This window comes from Sebastes fasciatus, chromosome 13, assembly GCF_043250625.1.
Source record: "Sebastes fasciatus isolate fSebFas1 chromosome 13, fSebFas1.pri, whole genome shotgun sequence".
In the NCBI taxonomy this organism is placed as follows: Eukaryota; Metazoa; Chordata; class Actinopteri; order Perciformes; family Sebastidae; genus Sebastes; species Sebastes fasciatus.
The window spans coordinates 22,920,975-22,940,924 of record NC_133807.1 but is presented as its reverse complement, the minus strand read 5'-3'; the positions used below and the strand labels follow the sequence as shown (position 1 = coordinate 22,940,924).

The 19,950-nt window shown below is 41.4% G+C and overlaps 1 protein-coding gene across 2 annotated transcripts in view; it reads right to left on the bottom strand.

Annotated features, from left to right (window-relative positions):
* lasp1 (LIM and SH3 protein 1) overlaps positions 1-18,644 on the bottom strand; it is a 35,443-nt gene extending 16,799 nt beyond the window's left edge. The window contains exons 1-2 of one of the 2 annotated variants that reach the window (XM_074656299.1): positions 18,136-18,644; positions 5,727-5,821 (exon numbers count right to left, since the gene is read on the bottom strand). In XM_074656299.1, coding sequence (XP_074512400.1) covers positions 5,727-5,821; positions 18,136-18,204 — 164 coding nt within the window. In that variant the 5' untranslated portion in view covers positions 18,205-18,644. The remainder of the gene's footprint in view (positions 1-5,726; positions 5,822-18,135) is intronic. The other variant, XM_074656298.1, reaches the window with a different exon arrangement.
* Positions 18,645-19,950: the final 1,306 nt, after the last annotated feature.

Genomic DNA, 19,950 nt, shown 5'->3' with positions numbered 1-19,950 from the left:
GCTTCTGTGCACAAGTAGCCTTCAGGTCCACAAATAATGGTGCCTGCCAGTTCAGTGTGATCCTTAAGGCAGCAAAAACACATGGCTTAGATCCAGTGAGGAGAGGAAGAGCCCTTCCAGCTTATCTAACAGCTCATATGGACTGAAGTTCCCAGCATGCCTCAGGGCGCCGGGCGACCTCAAAAATCTCCAACCACTATCCGTGCCTCTGGGTAACCCATTTAGGCAATATGTTTACCGTTTCCTTGACAACATGGTAAACAATGGAATTAGTGTTCGTCCCGATGCGATTATGGGATGTAAAAAAACTTTAACAAAAGGATTGTGGTCGGCGTATTTCACATACAAGTACTGTTAAAAAAAGATATAAGAGCCACTTTAAAGAAACTAACCAAAAGTAATTTCAAAGAGTGGGAAGTGGAACATGAATGTAGTTGGAGAAGTTGATTGAAGTTCAAGCTCTGTGATATACAACAAACGCAGGCTCTTGATCCCTGCTTTCACACACACACACACACACACACACACACACACACATGCAGGTCTGTGCACGCTCACACCAGGCTTTTACAACTGCTCGCGCTCATTTTCCTGAAAAGGAAGCTATCAACATTCAGATGAGGTGGTTTTGCTACGTGAACCAGCCGAGGCCGGGCGGCACGAACAAGCTGATCAAATGCAGATGAAGCTACTCTTTTATTGTTGTGAGATATCTAACCACAGAAATAAAAAGGTTTTTCCTACTCAAACTCACCACTCTGTCTTTTTCATTTGTTCGTTCAAGTGCAAACCTCCTAACTATATGTTATGTCTTAAATGAAGAGGCAAAAACATTAGCAAGAAGCTATAGTTTAGCTGCCTAGACGGCATCACTAGTGTCTAATCTTTCATACATCCTTTGTTTTTCAACCATCCCTGATCCAAGCTGTTCTGCAATCACCTGCCACAATCTATCTTTAAATTCCACATCTCTGTATGCTTTTATTTATATATCGTAAAGTGCTTTGTGCTGGGAGATGAAGTGAATGTTTATCATGTCATTTTGGATGATGACGTTTGCACGGACGGTGGCTCTGAGTGGTCAAACAACCCTCTTTTGCCTTTTGACGGATGTGAAAAAACGCAGAAAATCAAACTTAAGAAAACTTTAAAGAGGACAAAAGTCGGTGTGTAAACGTGACAATTTCAGACGAAAAACTTCAAGCCTCAAGGCTGAAACAAGGCTATATGGCTTAAAAAAAAATCTACATTTCTTGACACTACAAATGTTTATCTTCATGTTTTTCAGGTTTATGCGGGGCTCTCTCCTAACGCTCTCAATTTCCATTCCGCAACAAGGTCACTTGAGTCTCAAGAACACACCCTTTATAGCTGTAAGGCAAATAAATACTGACTGGTAGACAGCTTTTTAAGGACATAGCCGTATCTGTATGGAGGCAAATTCCAGCAGTGCATCTGTATTTTTGGGGGCTGTCCCTTGATCAAAGCTAGGTGGCTAATAATAAATGCTCGTTTTTTTCTCTGGAGTTGGGCGTGTCTGGTTTGTGGTTGAACACACTTCCTCTCCCAGAGCATCACTGTGTTTGAAAGCCCCTGCTTGTCTGAAGCAGACGGGTGTGTGTTGAAGCCACACACCCTCACAACCAGCATCTGTGTTAACAGCGTTCCTGTCATCTTCAATGCTTCTTTAGAAACCGTCGTTGCACGTACGGGTCAGTAAATTGCTACACAAACATACAACCGGGTTGAAGCTATAAGCCTAGTGACTCAGTGGGATCCTGTAATGTGTGTGTGTGTGCAACCACGCTTGCGTTTTCGTGTCTGTTTGAGGCTATGAGTGACTCAAAAGAACACTCATCTATCTGTCAGGTTGTATAACGAGGTAATAAGTCGCAGACGGGAGTGGGTGACACATGCACAAACTCAGTTAGCCCTGTGAACGCTAAAGAGGGAGTGATCAAAATGGAGGTGGGGAGGTAGTGCTGGGGTGGAGGAGTGAGGGTATGTGTTATAACGCACACACACACACACACACACACACGCGCACACACAGACACACACACACACAAACCGCCTACTGTGCAGGAGGAGAGGCCTGTTTGCATAGTGGAACCAGGAGATGTTGTGGCCGGCTTGACCCTGTGAGACCTGGAAAGGTTGTAATGTATCATTCAGCAGGAACATTTCATCTACATGTCAAATCTGGACAGAAGTCTCATCAAAAACACACATCAGAGTAGAGGGGCTGGAGTTAGTAGAGGCAGATGATGATGAAGGAGAGCTAGAAAGCAACAGGCAGAGGTGTCTGCTGCACAGTGACAGGCAGAATCCATTATACAACGAAGCTCATGTATCTTTCAACGAGAGCCCTTTCCCAGACTGAAACATGGGGCAGAACAACCCAGGAAGCAGCGTCATGCCACTAAAGCTGTGTTTCCATTCAATTGTCGAGCTAATTTTAAGCAAACTTTTGAAATGTTGCAAAAATAGAAATGCCAACAGCGCAAACAGCTGATCAGTCATGTGTGTTAAATCTGGCTATGTCAGAATTTATTTAGCAGAGGTGTTTCCATAACCCATTTATAACATCAACTCTTTTTTGCTTAAGGCAAAAACCATCTCAATCAAGCGTAAAAACTTTGAGGAAGTTTTATTGAATTTTGCCGTTTCCATACAGCTTTTCTAATGCGATACTTAAAAATGCAAATATAAATATGTGAATGGAAACACGGCTATCGTGACAGGGGTTTTAATCTTGACTGGTTATTTATCAACAACATATCAATGAATGATTCACGATAGTGTTAAATGGAAGAAAACTGTCAGGAACACTAAATCAAGACATTTGTGACACGTTTTAATAACACCACATTGATGTTCAAATTAATTTCTGGACCATCAGCCATTAAGGCGGCGACCCACCAGTGGCTCCCACAGTCTCCTGAGGAAATGAAGAATTTTTATGTCCACTTATCTGCCATCCTAAATCTCCCACAATCCCCCCTGTGACTCTCCAGCATCTAATCAGGGATGGGACTCTCAGGGAAGAGGTGGGTGGGAAGACAGTGAAAACAAACAACGCCTATATCAATTACTGAGGACAAATATAGAGGAGTAATGATAAAGTAGTTATCCCACAGAATAATGACAGAGAACATAGCCTGAATTCCTTTCCTGAAGCGGGAGGCTCATCCGCTGATGATGTTTACTCGAACAAGGCTTGTTTTAAACAAACGGAAAGAGGCATAATAAACAGGCTGTGAGGGGCCTTGCTCCTGCTGGCGCGGGGAGCGGAGGGAACATCAGAGGAAAGGAAAGGGAAAAGAAGTAGCCACTTTAGTCTAAAACGAAGGTGACAGTAGGATGACACCTGCTGTAGGGGCTTAACACCTTAAACCACATGTGAAAGATTGGAAGTAGGGACAAAGTCAAACTGAGATTTTAGTGTCTCATTTTACAGCTAAAAAGTACACTACAAGATGTTTCTGAAAACATTTGAGGCGAGAAATAGGCATTACAGTAACAGAATATTGATCCATATTTGATCAGCCCTGCCTAGATTGACCATTTAATCAGAGTTGGCGAGTGATTGACAGCTGCTCAGAGACGGCAGTCTCCAGCTTGACTCTGATTGGTTGTTTTCCTCCGGTCTGTGAAATCTTGCAGGAACATGATTTTTTTTTTCAGATTACTTGTCTCATGCACTACTGTCAGGATATTCCTTGCCAAAATGTAACACGTTTGGAGCATTATTTAGCCTCCTTCGCGACAAGCTAGTATGACATGGTTGGTAACAATGGATTCCTTAGGGTCTCTGGTTTCATATGCCCTGAGCTCGCAAAAACCTAAAAATCACTAGTTGTGTTAATGCATTAAAGAAATTGATGGCGTTAAAATGAATTTGCATTAATGTGTTATTATCGCGTTAACTTTGACAGCCCTAGTTATCATCTTACATAAGGTTATAGTTAGGCCTGCACACAGTTGTTTGCACTTATGACTAATCAAGGTGAGGCTGGGTCACGGTGACACTGTGTCACTGTGGTCTAGGTCCCCCATACAATCAAATGAGTCATAAAAGGTGTTTTCCTGACGTCACAGGGGTACAAAAACCAACAGGGGAGTCAGGGAGATCTCAATTAAATACAGCCAAAACAAGTGAAAACACCTGTGACAGAATAATAACAGGAGGCAATTTGACATGTCAAAGTAGAAAAAGCACAGGTGTAAATAATAAAAGTAATGAGGGCTGAATTCCATTTAGCTGATTCAGTTTCCTTGTATTGTTCATGCTGCCTCACTGTCACGGCTTCCTGGGACACTTGAATGGAACAGAGCTCTCATTAATGTTATTAATAACATTTGTGCTTTTCCTACTATGAAACTCTGTAAAAAAAACAAAAACAGGCCTATTGCATGTTTTTTAAGCTTACATGTGAGGACAGATGCACACATTCACCTGTGAGCTGCTGCTCCAGAAACAGATCAGCTCATTTGGTTAACCTGGAGTAGTATATTTGCATGTATGTCGCTATCCGATCGGGCGAGTAATCTTTTTTCTTTCCCCGTTTCATTTTCCCAGATTAAAATGCGACCTTTCACGGAGTTGGAAACGTTTCAACTTGAGAGAAAAATGTACAATTATCCTGAGTGGGTGTAATGAATATAAAGAGCCAGGAGAAAAAAAAGAAGTAAGGGAAACTGCTGGAGTCCCTGTAAGTTTTCAAATCAGTCACACCCTGTCAGTGCTTGTTGCTAGCTAGCTGCAAACCCACTGTACTTTCTGATGAGGGACATTTTAATGGCTGTTTGTCGCTAATGAATGCAGACAACAAAAAATACTTTAGTCGCCAAATTTAGGACTAAATTATGCTTTGTATTCAATCTGAATGCATCTTTGCAAAAAATAAATCTAGGTCCAGAGATATGGACAACAAATGTTACATAATGATCCTTGAACAGGAGGAGGAAAAAATAAAGCGCCATGTTATTTTACTCCAGACTTGGCACAGATGACTTCCCTGGTATTAATCATTAAGGAAGCCAAATCCTATAGAAAACAGCTGACCACGAGCGAAGCTAGTATACTAGTTTAGAGTTTCTTCTGGGGTTGAGAATGACAATGCTGGCATGACGTTTTGATTTATTTAATTGGCAATAAAATGACTGTTCAGGAAAGATGCAAAAGAGCTTGTCAGGACATGAAGCAACGCCTTCTCTCTGCATTCCCGCTCAGAACATGCACTCACCCTCCAACTCTCACTGAGAGAGAGAGAGGGAGAGAAAACACTTATAAGTAATGGCAGAGGGGGATTCCATGGATTCCTGATGAGCCTTTAGTGTGTGAGTATGTGCTGAAGCGTGAGTGGACATGCTAGTTTGCAGTGTTTCTGCCCATGTCACTGTAGAGGAACTTTAGGAATTTCCTTTGTTGATACCCCCCCCCCTTCGCCATCGAGGAGGAGGAGGGAGGGAGGCACTTTCCCACACAACACATAGGCCTTTTCTCTGAGGGGGGAGCTGGAATAGTCACTGATCAACCGCAGAGGAGGGAGAGAGGGGCCTTAGTTGGGTTGCAACATGATTACACACACACATTTGGAGAGTCCTATTTCCGTCTGTGGACAGATTAAACACTGCCGTCAGTGTCTTTGCGATGCGGGCTGAACCAGTCGAGTATAAAAACATGACACATGCTCACTGACGTACACAAAATGATGACTTACGCATTGCAGTATGGTCTCTTGTCATAGCCTTTGTAATTCTTCATGTTTAGAGTCATTTTGCAGACCTCGCAGCAGAAGCATCCTTTATGCCAGTACTGTCAGAAACAAAGAGACAAGAGAAGACACAACATTTTGAGATTTGAGACTAATTGCAGATCCAAAAAAGGACCACACACACATATATAAAAAAAAAAACACCAACTAGCACAGGAAAGCTAATTGAGTGAGTAAGGCCAGAGCTACTTCCTATTCCCTTGAGGTTTCAGAGGGATGGGAGCTGGATACAGACAGAAAGGACTGTTAAGACTGTGTGGGGAAAAAAAAGGTGAAGCAAAGTGGAAACACAGTTGTATGTGTATGCTGGCACACAAAGAAACCAACGTCCCCTTTTGCTAGCAAGTTGTATACTTACTATTTATAAGTAGATAGGGCTAGCTGCACTGGTGTGAGTGCTAAGGAATGAGCTGTTTGTGATTGACAAGTATGCATCTGTGTTCTTGCCATCTAATCTGGTGCCACACCTTTATTATTACTCTGAGCTCAGATGCATGTGTGCAAAATTATCAGTTTTTATTTTCTACATACAACAACAGAGGTTGTTTTCGGTTGCAGAGACTGTTTGGTCTGACAGTCAGGAAGCCACCTTTTGACTCCCCTTCTGTCCGTCTGCTCATCTCTGCATGTTTCTGTAGCTCCTCTATCCATCTTCCTCTATCTCCCTCTCACCACTCTTTCTCCCTTCCACCCACCCGCCCTCTCGCCTCCTTTTCCTTTTTCTCTCCTGGCACTGGGCTGATCTGCGGCCTGAGGGTTCAAAGAGGGATCGAGGGAGGGAGGATTGGAGCAAGAAAAAGAACTGGAAGGAGGGAGGAAACATGAAAGGAAGGAGCTGGAGAGAGCAAGAGGAAAGGGAGGGGTGGGCAGGAGAGAGAAAACGCCAGAGAGTGAAGCAGTGATCTGGCTGCTCCTGCTATCGTCAAGGGAAGGGAGAAAGAATGAATGGGAGGGAAAGAAAGAGGGAGTCCTTATTAACATGGCCTCAGGGTGCTCTGTCAACCCTCTCTTTCTTTCTCCCACTCTTTATCACTTTCCACACCAATTGCCCACACACAAAACACTAATCTTCCAAACAAACAGCGCAGAAAAGAAGATTCAAAACACAGGATAAAACTGCACATCACTTTCTCAATATTTCACTCACAAACACATGCAAGTTTGATTAGTCTTCTCAGGATAAGACGCGGGTATTACTGACAGAAAAATCCATCATTTCCCGTCGTGCAGTGATACAGTTTGATAATATAGCATGTGTTACAGGATTGATAAACAGCTGGCGATAAATCACCAGGATGTTGACGTTGACTGTGAAAGCTGCAGACGGACAGTAGACACAATCATGGCAGCGCTATGTATGGAAACATGACCAAACACACAGCACAATGGCCATTTCACTTCCCCTCCATTATTGAACAACAATATAGCTTCAGGCTGGTTTTAAGAACAGTCTTGTCTGTTCTATGTAATGGACCACCCAGGGTGGTATGTGATGACAACAGGCAAGTGTATGTGTGTGTTTGACATGTGTGTTTGTAGCTGTGAGCCAGCAATATTGTACTAAAGCATACAAAATGAGGAGGCTCCGAGCCTGGACTCTGTTCAGTCGAGCTGTGATCCCCAGCCAAACACATTGGGCCAAGCCGTCGAATGCAAACTCCTTATCCCACTACAACCCAGTCGTGGCCTGAGGGAGTCGCAGATGGACACATCGTGTTACTCTTTCCACCGCTCTCCCTCGCTATTGTTCTGGCTAGCACTGTTATGGCAAATCCCTTCACAAACAACAGCACAGCGCAGGCAGATTCCATTTCCTCTAGCTTCAGCTGACTTGCAGCTGTGGCGGCTGCCATCTTTGCATGCATACCGTTCGTCTGGTTCATCTACATGTAGTGTAGCAGCAGCCCAGTGTGATATTCTCCACAGACTATACTGTTATGCCCTTCTCATTTCCCCAAATCTGTGATAATGATAAACCAGGGATGAGTGAACACAGTGTAATGCTAATAGAGGAGAGTGTATGCAAATACTGTCGGGAGAAAGGTGAGCAGCTGAGCATGGACTTTGACACTCTGGATATTTCCCTGGCTAAATATTGACCATGGGTTTATTCCAGAGAACGAGCCTGTTGAACTAAAACTGTTTAGCAAACTATTTCTAAGGCTAACCCAGCCTGCTTAACCACATTCCTCCAGGACAACCCTCGTCACCTTGGAGAACATGGCCATCTCAGGTGAACAGAGATCGGGCTCAAACTAAACTGCCTCTTGGATGAAGCCACAAGCGGACAGCAGCATGGTGTGAATATTAAACACATTAAAAAGGACCTCAGGTGAACTCTATAAGTTTTATTCAGTATGCATCTAACCGCTGCAGGCATCTTCTCTAGCTGCATGGCTGAACACACTTTTATTTTTATGCTCAGCAGTGGTTGGTTTCTCACAGAAAAAATAAAATGTAGAGGGAGGTGAAATATAATTACAAGTGGTCACTGGAGACATATTTGAGACAGGCGTGAACCACCCTCCAGCTCATCTAAACCTGGACACAATCTGAGTATACAGTATCTGGTACTTATATTAGGTCTAGGATTAAGACGAATAAATGCCAAAGGGAAAGGAAGGGACAGAGATGTGGGGGCGTGAAACATCCCAAATGTGTGTTCGGGAGGCCATCCAGCACTTAGCCTTGTCCGGCTCCAGGAAAAAACCTGGCTCTTGGGTGCCGAGGCAGGATCTGGCAGTCAGCTGGAAAATGAGGACACTGCAGAGACGGAGCCCTAGAAATAAAACACCCATAAAAAAACAGCACTGTCTCCCTGCATCAGCGCAGCTCAAGGGCACATGTGTGTCCAAATGTATGTGTAACACTGCCTGTATGTAGGTTATATGTCTCAGTACATGATGCATGTGTGTCAGCCGTGGAAGACTCAAGAGCAAAAATGCTCAGTCAGCCTTGCAGCTCCTTCTTGGTGAGAATACAAGTTGGACAGGACAAAAAGCCTGCAGCTATTTGGGAGGTCAACACAACTTCAGACACCATGTATGCACATACAGCACACACAGAGGGAGGGTTAGTGAGAGTCGGACCAGGAGCATGCTCTCACATACTAACTACAGACTGATAGGAGGTGATTAAATGACTTAAGTGGTTTAAGGCGTTAAAATGCTGCAGGCCTGTTGTATCAACCACTTCCTTTATCAGTATTAATGTGAAATCTAAACAGGGCAGACTTCTCACCTCATTTGGCCCACTAACCACCGCAACACATATACCAAACCATCAACTGTTATTTGATTTAAATAGAAACACTGGCAGGAAACATTTTTTTTAAAGTCAACCCCATCTGCATTCTTTCCCATGTTTTATAAATATAAACGCCCACTTAGCCGTTACCAAAGTAAGCTAATCAAACAAGGTTATGAATAATCATGTGAACTCTTAACACTAGCTGAGTCAAAGATAGATGTGGAAATAACTGAAAGGGTTATTTTGATTTTTTGTGGCTATGTATACTCTGTGTTCTGCGAGGTAAAATTACATTTTGTCAATGAAGTCTGGAAGTGAGCTATATAACAGCTTCAGTTCTCCACTGGAAAGGGCTGTCTGACGGCGAGGTAAAGCAGCTATGGACCGGAGCAGCAGAAAAACATATCCTAGCCAGTAAAAAAAAAAAAATCTATATTAGTTTAAGTGTACGCTATATTTAGAATATTTTCACCACTTCACCTCGCCGTCAGTCAGCCCTTTCTGATGGGGAACTGGAGCCATTACATCACTCTCCTCAAAGGCACCAGACTTCATTGACAAAAATAGTAATTTAACCTCGCTGAACACAGGAGTTGCTGGTCCACTACATCAGTACATTGCTTAGCTTCTGTGCCGGTACTCCTGTCTGCTTCTCTAAACTGGAAGCGTGCCGACTGCCATCTAAGTTGCTGTATGTAACGTTAATACATTGACTATAAGGATATAGCGTTATGTGTTTATATGTGTAGCAGCAGCATCATGCACAAACCTACGTCAGGTCACATGGGAAAAAGGTTTTAAAAGGGCTGGGAAAATAGCATTTTGATGCTAAAACATACATACTGTACCTCGACCGGAATTTAAATGTGCAGATTTGAATACATAAGGAATACCACTTGGAAGCTGCAGAATGATATAAAAACCTCAACAAAAATAAATATATAATGGACCCGCCCTTTAAGTACCTACCAAGTGATTCATAGAAGAGGCAAATTTACTATTACTTAGCTGGTGTTATTTTCTAAACTGACTAGATGAGAATTTCTGACAATATTGTGTTATTTTTAAATGAAAAAAAAAAAAAAAAAGACTTAAGCTATAGACCGAGGTCAGTGAATTTTCACGATCCGGTCTTCTGGTAGTCACCGAATTAAGCATCAGAGGAATTTAGAGCCTTATACCGCTGAAAGACATCCCTAGGGACCCTGATGAAATGTTTCATAACTCTTGGTCAAATCAGCAGCAATTCACTTCAGTCCAAACCACTTTGTTTAATACTTTCACAGGCTGATTAGGCCTCTAGAGATGCTGTGATGGCTCTTTGACTCAGATGTTTATTTTCAACCAAAAGAGGCTAAATAAATTAAAAGCATCACCATACACACACACACATGGTGGGGCATTACAGCAGCTTACTCCGTGTATGTGTGAAAGATTATTCATGCGTAAAGACAGTACATGCCTAAAGACAAAGGGCCCACATCTGGCTGGTGCTAATAAAGGAAACTAACTCATTAAAGCACGCTGGTTAATTATTAGCCTACCTGATACCATTAATTTTTACCCAAGCCACGGGCTTTGTTGCTGGCTAGCAGGCAGACAGTGATTTGAACAGACATACTATGCTACCGTAGAGTATGCACTTAACACACTTTTCCAAACCACTCCAAACCTTGAATGTGCACTTAGTAACAACATATACATCCTGCCGCCCTAGCAATGAGACATTACACACAAACAGAAACATCCCAGCAGAAAAGATGAGCACACCAAAGGTGAAATGTCAAAACACTTCTGCCAGGTCATAAACTATCTGTACAAATTTACATTATAAAAATCAAGTTGTCATGTTGTATGGCTTATATTAGATAAAACTGTCTCTTTGCCTTTACTTCCTATGAATTCTATTTTAAAGCAGATCAAAAGACAGTCCAGATGTTATTGTGCCGGTACAAATAAAGTTGTAATAGTTTTTTGAGAGCAAACAGAACATGTGCACTAGTTCCTTTTTCTGATAAAAGGAGAAGAGAAGTGCCTTACCGCTAACAGTGGAGTCAACACCTCAGATGATTTTGACTGTAATGTGTGTTTGTGAATGTGATTCATTAAAAGGAGGTGACTGGTGATGGCTGGACAGATTCCTCACCTCTTGGACAACATGAATCAGCTCTCAGAATAATCTGTCTAAATAAAGGCAAGGCGGTAGATATATCCCTCTAAAACTGGAGTCAGAGGAAGTGTGTTCACACTGACTGGACCATCAGAGAGCAAAGGGGTGGGGGAAAAAATCAATACAGCACAGTATCACGATATTTTACGTGGCAATAATGTATCGATACACGGACGTCAAGTCTACATTTTTTATTATGTAAACTAATAACCTCTTTAAAATCTGACGACTATTAGAGATGTCCCGATACCTGAACTTGCCGTATCGGCCGATACCGAGTACCGATCTGATAACAGCGTGATAAAAAAAGAAGTTATTATTAATATTAATATTATTATTATTCACTAGCTGTTTACTACACTACTACATTTACCTCACTCTGACTACCGTTACCCTCTCCACTAGCACCGCACTGTTGTTGTTTGCTATCGTCACGTTACAAACTTCCTGCAATCAGTTCTTCTTCGCTGCTCTGTAACAGTAGTTGCCAGTAGCATCCATGATACATCCAGGGTGCCAGCACAGTGAACGCTACTGTTTGGGAGCGGTGAAGAACAATTGATTTCCAGTTAAACAAGTTTTTTTTCCTGGTTAATAAATGATGGTATCGGATCGGTGCTTAGGCTGGCGTACTCGCCGATACCCAACACCGAATTTTGGGCAGTATCGGATGTATTTCCTATACTGGTATCGGAACAACTCTAACGGCTTTTCTGTCTTTCAGCGGGTCGTAGCGGGTCTTAAAGTTACTCTACATATGAAACAAGAAAGACTGAGGAATCCATTGGTACCAAACATGTCATACTAGCTTGTCGGGAAGAATGCAAAATAACGCTCCAAATTTACCTTAAATTTTAGCAAGAAAAAGCCATTCTCGAAGGGGTCCCTTGACCTTTCACGTCAAAATATGCAAAGGAAAACTGAGATGAACGGAGTGAAAACTGTATCTTATTAGATAAAACAGATGTTGACAGTAAGGAACTAAGTGATTGTATGTACCATGCTGTTCTATGAGATAAAAATGATTTAGTGCTTTCTAATAAGATCAATTTTTTCAGTTGATTCCACAAGACTAAGCATGATGTAAGCTCCTTCGTGCTGTAAAGACTGTACAGAGCTGTACAACTTGCATGCTGTACTCTTCTGATCTTTAACCCCCATTTTCCAGCAATTTCCTGGGATTGAGAAGCAGCAGTACAATTGAGGCTCACATCTAAACCAGAAAGAAACCCCACACTGAAGCCAAATAACACAGCAGCCAATTTGTTAGTTAAATAATAAAAATGGACCCAAGGCAGTAGTAACTGTGAAGGCTAGAGTACAAAACTGTGTGTGTCAGATACATCAGTGTGAGAAATTTGATTAATACACAAACTTTTGTTATTGCCAACTGTGTCTGAACATTTGAGATCATGTGAACCAAGAAGTGTAGCCACTTTATTTTGCTATGAAACCAACCCAACTGTCTTTGTTTTCGTCTCAGAACTTTAACCCTTTCACAGTGTGTTTTCAGTTCATGAATGTTAATTATAACCTTTTTGGTCGTCTGAAAATGACTGTTTCAGCGTCCGGTTGTGCTTAGCTCCACCCTCTCGTATCACTTCCGGTTGCAAAAAAACAACATGGCGAGGGCCAAAATGCCGAACTTGAGGCTTCAAAACCACAGTCCAAAAACCAATTGGTGACATCACGGTGACTACGTCCACTTCTTATAAACAGTCTATGCTAAAAACTCATCTTTTCAAGTTTATACAAACATTGTGATCAAATTCCTTCATTTTATTATGTGAGTATAACACCAGGGAACAAACGCAAGACAGGAGAATCATTAAAATATAGTGATATTTCTTTTCTGTCTGCAATGTAAAAGCCTTCACCGACATGCTGGTAACTATGAAGAAAATAACCTCCCAGCTGGCTTTTGTCCATCCATATTTCTTTCGACTCTCTCCTTCACTAATGGGATTGTTTTGTTTTGAGTGAAGCTGTATCTTATCTATGATACTCGGTGCTATGTGGGAGATCATTTGTTGCATAAAAGCTGTGTTTCTGAAACAAGCAAGCAGGTCTTGCCTCAGAATAAATCTTGCCAATATTGTGTATAAATGTTTTGACATTGCTAACATATTCAAGAGCCAGTAATGTTTGTGCTTCATACTTACTTATTAAAGGATGAACTGTTAGAACAACTCAGTTTCTCACATTATTTATAGACTTTGGAATACTACATTCACTGAAATAGTAGCTCATCTACTACTCAGGAACCGGTTACAGCGCTTCATAATCTACGGCATAATAGCACAATTAAATATTAATAAATCTCATGAAGAGATGTATGAGGCTGTATCTCTTCTCCTGCATGTAAGAACAGGCTCTGTGATTCATACGTACAATATGCAGACAGCACATAGAGATAGTAAGTACTAGTGGCGAAAAAATAAAAAAAATCAATTCACCTATGCATCGCAATTTATTTTTTTTTACGATTTTGAAATAGATTTTTTTAATGCCAGAATCGATATATTTGCTTCATTTAAGTCTATGCAGAGGTAGAAGGAAGTTACTGTTTTTATTGTTGTAGTCAGAGTAACGTGACGTCGTATCCGTTCTGTATCCGTCACTCAAAACAAACAGTAGCTGGCCGGCTGTAGCGAGCAGAAACCGGCAGATACGACAGAACAGAAAACAACCCAGGGTCCGCGTGGATCCAACTTGAACCATCACATTTTAAATCCAAGGTGGTAAACACTACACATACAGTAAAGTAGGGAAAGCTAGCGACGGACTCGCGAAGTTAGTGGTAGTATACATGTGTGACTATGTCCGGTTTTTAAAATAAGGTGTTCAGAAAGGGAACTGTATATACAAAATACATATATGGAAATAAGATTGATTGGATTATATTCAACAGTAGTTTAAAACATTACATGTCCCTTATAAATTAAAAAGAAAATACAACTAATTTGAGAGGGAAATGTTTGATTTTTTGGTTGCTGGGGAATAAAAAAAAAAGCCTGACAATGACTGATATATTTGACTTCAGGACATCTCTCTGCATACATGCAGAAAATAAAACATTTTAATGTATCAATTTAGATGTTTTCCAAAGTAAAAGTCCCTAGAAGTGTATAATTAAACTTTATCCCATGGTCTAGTGTTAAAAAGTTAACAAAAATAAATAATTAAATTGTAATATCGAATCACAAGACATATCGAATCGGCAACCAAGTATCGTGAAAGTATTGAATCGGGAGATAGTTGTAAGTCCTAGTAAGTACTCAGACACTGCAGCAGATTTGAGTGTTTCAGTGAGAGATTTAGGCTTCAACCGCTCTCCACAGATCTCTCATTTTATCTTGAAAATACACACTTCCTGAGTGCCGGAAATGGCCGTTAATCTTAAAATGACACATACAAATCATTTCATGTCTTCAGACATTGCACATTAACCTAAATGTGACCAGTTTTACAGTTACGGTTTGCATAGTAGGCGCCGGTTAACTCCACTGTTTCACTTCCTTGTTGCAAGTTTTTATTGGCTGACGCTCAACAGCTACAAAAAGCTAACCTTGATAGATATAAGCTGGATACTTGAGCCAGATAAACAGCTCTAAACCCCTCACAATCAACATGTATTTTAAGGACTGAAGAGAAGCCAAAATAACAAGGCAAAACCGACACGAACAAGAGCCTCAACCCAAATTCACTTCCTGTCTTTACATGTGCTCGGCTGCCCGCTCCCTCTGCCGGGCCCAGCCCCTGCTACACAGGAATGCAGCTGACAGACAAACAAGCCTCTGTGGCTCAGCCTCTCTACAACCACAGAGGGATATTATAGAGGGAGACTGTCAGGTAAAGGTATTCATCGGTGGCTGAGAATACTAATGGAAGAAGAAATGACTTCGACTCCCCTGCCTTCACCTGTGCTAGCCTAGCACACGGAAAAATCCCCAGCCAATGTGGCCTCGGCTGCTTTAAACAAACGAGAAGGGGCAGCGTGTATGTGTGCCACGGAGAAGGGAAAGGGGAGGTTGTTTTGGCGTGTCTGAAGGGGTGAGCGCTGATGCAGAATGGCAGCAAAGACAGACGGCAGGCTACTCTCCTGTGCTTGGTTTCAGAGCAGGGAGATGGCACAGCAGGCCTCTGACAGAGCACGTTTTATGGGAGGGTCTGTCTGCTGGAATGCACTCTGCTTTAGGCCAGATACCAACGCACACTCGGGCTGTACTTGTGGCAATTTGGTTCTCATCAATACCAGCCTCCTAACATGCCAACATGACTCGTATTTGTTTAAGGGGGTTTGGACCGCTTGTGCACGAAGAGGGGGTACTACTGAGATAAATCAATTCCAGTCCAGGGCACTTTGGGGAAAACATTAGTCATGGTGCATTCAAGAACACATCCATGCAGAGAGCAATAATGCATCCAATCAAGAGCTGATGTTACTTTAGATAATGCCTTTTTGCGTGCTCTTTCCCCGCCTTCCTTGTCAGTCAGCCCCCAACAGATAAGCAAGTCTCAACAGGGATTGATTTTCAATAGCCATTCAGACGTCCATTAGACAAATTATCTACTTGCCCCAAAGCACATTGCTATTCATATGACAAACATTGCAAACCCCACCCACCTAGTAAACTGAGTGTGTTACATGTTGCAAAGTGTATAAATGCAATACATGATCACCTTTACCTCCTTAAAAGCTAAAGGGGTGACAGGAGCAAGATGTGCTTAACCCAAATTGTTGCTCGCATGTGAATTAGTATCCTAGACAGAATCACCGTGGGTACAATTGATGAGATTATCACCTTGGCTGAGATTAGGCTACTGCTTTTGACTGAAAACTAATCGAGGCGGCGGCTCTTCTTAATGGTACCTGACTTGGATTTAACTGGTGAATTGGACACAGACATGTCCATGAAAAGCTTGGTTTTAGGACTGTAATGTTCAATATGAAGTCCTGTGTCGTTGAGTGTTTGTAAAGGGGAAAGCACTCAAGCACAAAATACGTGTTTCGAGAAAATGTCTCAACAGAGAGTGATTAGCCATTCAGACGTCCATTAGACAAGTTATCTACCTGCCCCAAGCTCTGCTTTGGTAAAAAACATTGCTATTCATATGACAAACATTGCAGACCCCACCCACCTAGTAAACTGAGTGTGTTACATGTTGCAAAGTGTACCTGAGGGCAGCAGCATTCAATAAATGCAATGCATGATCACCTTTACCTCCTTAAAAGCTAAAGGGGTGACCCAGTGGTAACCCAAATTGTTGCTCACATGTGAATTAGTATCCTAGACAGAGTCACTATGGGTACAATTGATGAGATTAGCACCTTTGGCTGAGATTAGGCTACTGCTTTTGACTGAAAACTAATCTAAAGGCGGCGGCTCTTCTTAATGGTCCCTGACTTGGATTTAACTGGTGAATTGGACACAGACATGTCCATGAAAAGCTTGGATTTAGGACTGTAATGTTCAATATGAAGTCCTGTGTCGTTTAGTGTTTGTAAAGGGTAAAAAACTGGAGCACAAAATACGTGTTTCGAGAAAATATCTCAACAGAGATTGATTTTCAATAGCTATTCATATGACAAACATTGCAGACCCCACCCACCTAGTAAACTGAGTGTGTTACATGTTGCAAAGTGTACCTGAGTGCAGCAGCATTCAATAAATGCAATACATGATCACCTTTACCTCCTTAAAAGCTAAAGGGGTGACCCAATGGTAACCCAAATTGTTGCTCACATGTGAATTAGTGTCCTAGACAAGAGTCACTATGGGTACAATTGATGGATTGAACTGGTGGATTGGACACAGACATGTCCATGAAAAGCTTGGTTTTTAGGATTGTAATGTTCAATATGAAGTCCTGTGTCGTTTAGTGTGTGTAAAGGGTAAAGCACTAGAGCACAAAATACATGTTTCGAGAAAATATCTCAACAGAGATTGATTTTCAATAGCCATGCAAACGTCCTCTTCTTAATGGTCCCTGACTTGGATTTAACTGGTGAATTGGACACAGACATGTCCATGAAAAGCTTGGTTTTAGGACTGTAATGTTCTATATGAAGTCCTGTGTCTTGTAGTGTGTGTAAAGGGTAAAGCACTCAAGCACAAAATACGTGTTTTTGCTATTCATATGACAAACATTGCAGACCCCACCCACCTAGTAAACTGAGTGTGTTGCATGTTGCAAAGTGTACCTGAGTGCAGCAGCATTCAATAAATGCAATACATGATCACCTTTAAAAGCGAAAGGGGTGACATGAGGAACCAGTGTTAACCCAAATTGTTGCTCACATGTGAATTAGTATCCTGAACATGAGTCACTATGGGTACAATTGATGAGATTATAATGGTCCCTGACTTGCATTTAACTGGTGAATTGGACACAGACATGTCCAAAAACCAGTCCATGAAAAGCTTGGTTTTTAGGACTATAATGTTACATATGAAGTCCTGTGTCGTTTAGTGTGTGTAAAGGGTAAAGCACTCGAGCACAAAATAAGGTGTTTCGAGAAAAATGTTAGCCAAGTGGTGCCATCAAGCCAGGCCCAAAACCAGGCTGTCTGAAGCACTGTGAGGCGCTGGCTTTCAGGGTGAATCAATAGTGTGGCCTTGAATCATCATCTTAATAACAAAAATGTGAATTATGTTTTTTGTAAAGTGTCCCATTGTCCTGAAGATAAGGTGTAATGTCGTTGCTAGGTCCGCGCTCTCGTGTCTTCCAGCCGTTGAGCTAGCCGTTAGCATGCCTTTAGCTAGCGACATACCTGTCTCCTGTTGGTGTTCAATTCATTCACAAAAAACACCCCGAAGGTGTCATTATAAGAGAGCGGAATTTAGAGCAATCAGTGTACAACAAGAGGACGGTGTGTTAGGAGTATTTTAACAGAATAACACTAAGTAAAACTGGTTTTCTTTCTGTTCTTACCTTGTCCAGACAATTCACTTTTTCCGTGGGGTAAACGACTCGATTACATCTGCCACACAACGGATTCATGTTGGAGGAAATGCTCTTCTAAGCTAGTTTAGTTTAGCACGGAAATACCGCCGATGATCACCGAGTCCTCACTTCAACAACTTAGCTATAAGTGTACGATTGTGATCAGTAGCAGAACACTAAATCTAGCTGTATGGAGCAAAAGAATCCAGGAGGGTTGTTGTTGTCGTTGTAGCCGCACAGCTGGCTGTCAGTCCACTAACCAGACACGGAAAGCGCGCTCCAGCGTCCACCCCCGCTCCAATGCGCGTGTCCGAGCACAAAAAGGAAGAGGTAGTGTGGGAGGTTCAATTTTTCACTTTGGAAAAGATTTGATCATTAAGTTTAACTACAGCATTTATACATATTTAACTTGAGACAGAAGTGTATAGCAACACACAACAACCGGTTTTGTGTAACTGTAAAAGAAAATGTCCCAACATGTCTGTTCTTGTCTCCCATCTGTGTTCACATAGCAAACTCATGTGATCATCTTGCAGGTTTTTTGGGGCTTTACCAAATCCAGTGATCTCAATTCAAATTTTTTACACATCTGCCACGTTCACTTCACATGCATGTCCTACTTGATGATCCATGTGATGCATTTGGTTAGGATGACACCTGCTGACAAAAGAGCAGTACTGTCTGTCTGTATTTCCCTTTACATGGCCTATACACAGGGTCTGAAATTAACCTTTTTCCTCACCTGCCACTGTGGCAGGTCACTGAACATTTCTACCGGCCACTCATTTTTTTTGTCTGCCACTTATGAAATCTAGGTGGAACGCTTTAAAATTGTAAACACTGAGTCAGTGGTACCAGACGGTAGAATTATGGAATACATCATGTAACCTTAATGCATGACTGTATTTGGTAACACTTCCTTTTACAGGTCTGCAAATTTCATGGTAATTAGGTGATAATTAATGAGTTGAAATTTCTTTGGAATTACTGCCAAATTACCCCAATATTTACTAAATATTTACCTCCAAAACCAAAACTAATAGGAGACACTTCTGATCAGCACAATTCTCCCCATCGTGTGACTTATTGTCTACACAGATGTAACCTGGTAGCTAATGTCATTAATGTCATGATTCAGGGAGTTTTTAAAGAAATTTCAAAGAAGTTATTTGCTAATTATTATCTGTATACCAGAAGACATGGAAATAAAGCATATCAATTAACTTTGTATTATTTCCCTGGAAATGTATTAAATAAATTACCAGCTGTTTGGAAATAGTGGAATATAATTATTAAATAATGTTTATGGTAAAGTAATTTTCAATAAATTTATAGGTAAATATTGGGGTAATTTGGCAGTAATTCCAAAGAAATTTCAAATAGGTGACTTGCTAATTATCACCTAATTACCATGAAATTTGTGGACCTGTAAAATGAAGTGTTACCATATATTTAATTTAGCCTTTAGAAATGCTTTGTAAAAATATTATTTCTTAATATAAGGAAAACCTGTCTGCCATGGTGGCAGGTGACCTGACCTTTTAGTTTTTCAAAAGTCAAACCACTGCAGGTCAGATGCTTTTCTATAATATGGCTTTTATCCAATGGCTGTGAAGAAAGCAGGGAAGGCTGTCATCACGTGGATCAAGTGCAGGTTAACCTGTCTTTGCTATATGGCCAATGGGGAAAAGTCACAAGCTATGCAGATTTAGGCAGAATATGATAGAAACTACCACAAAGAAAAGAAAATGAAGCTACAACAAAGACTGTGAAACTACTTATAACTGGGTGAAGCCAGTAAAA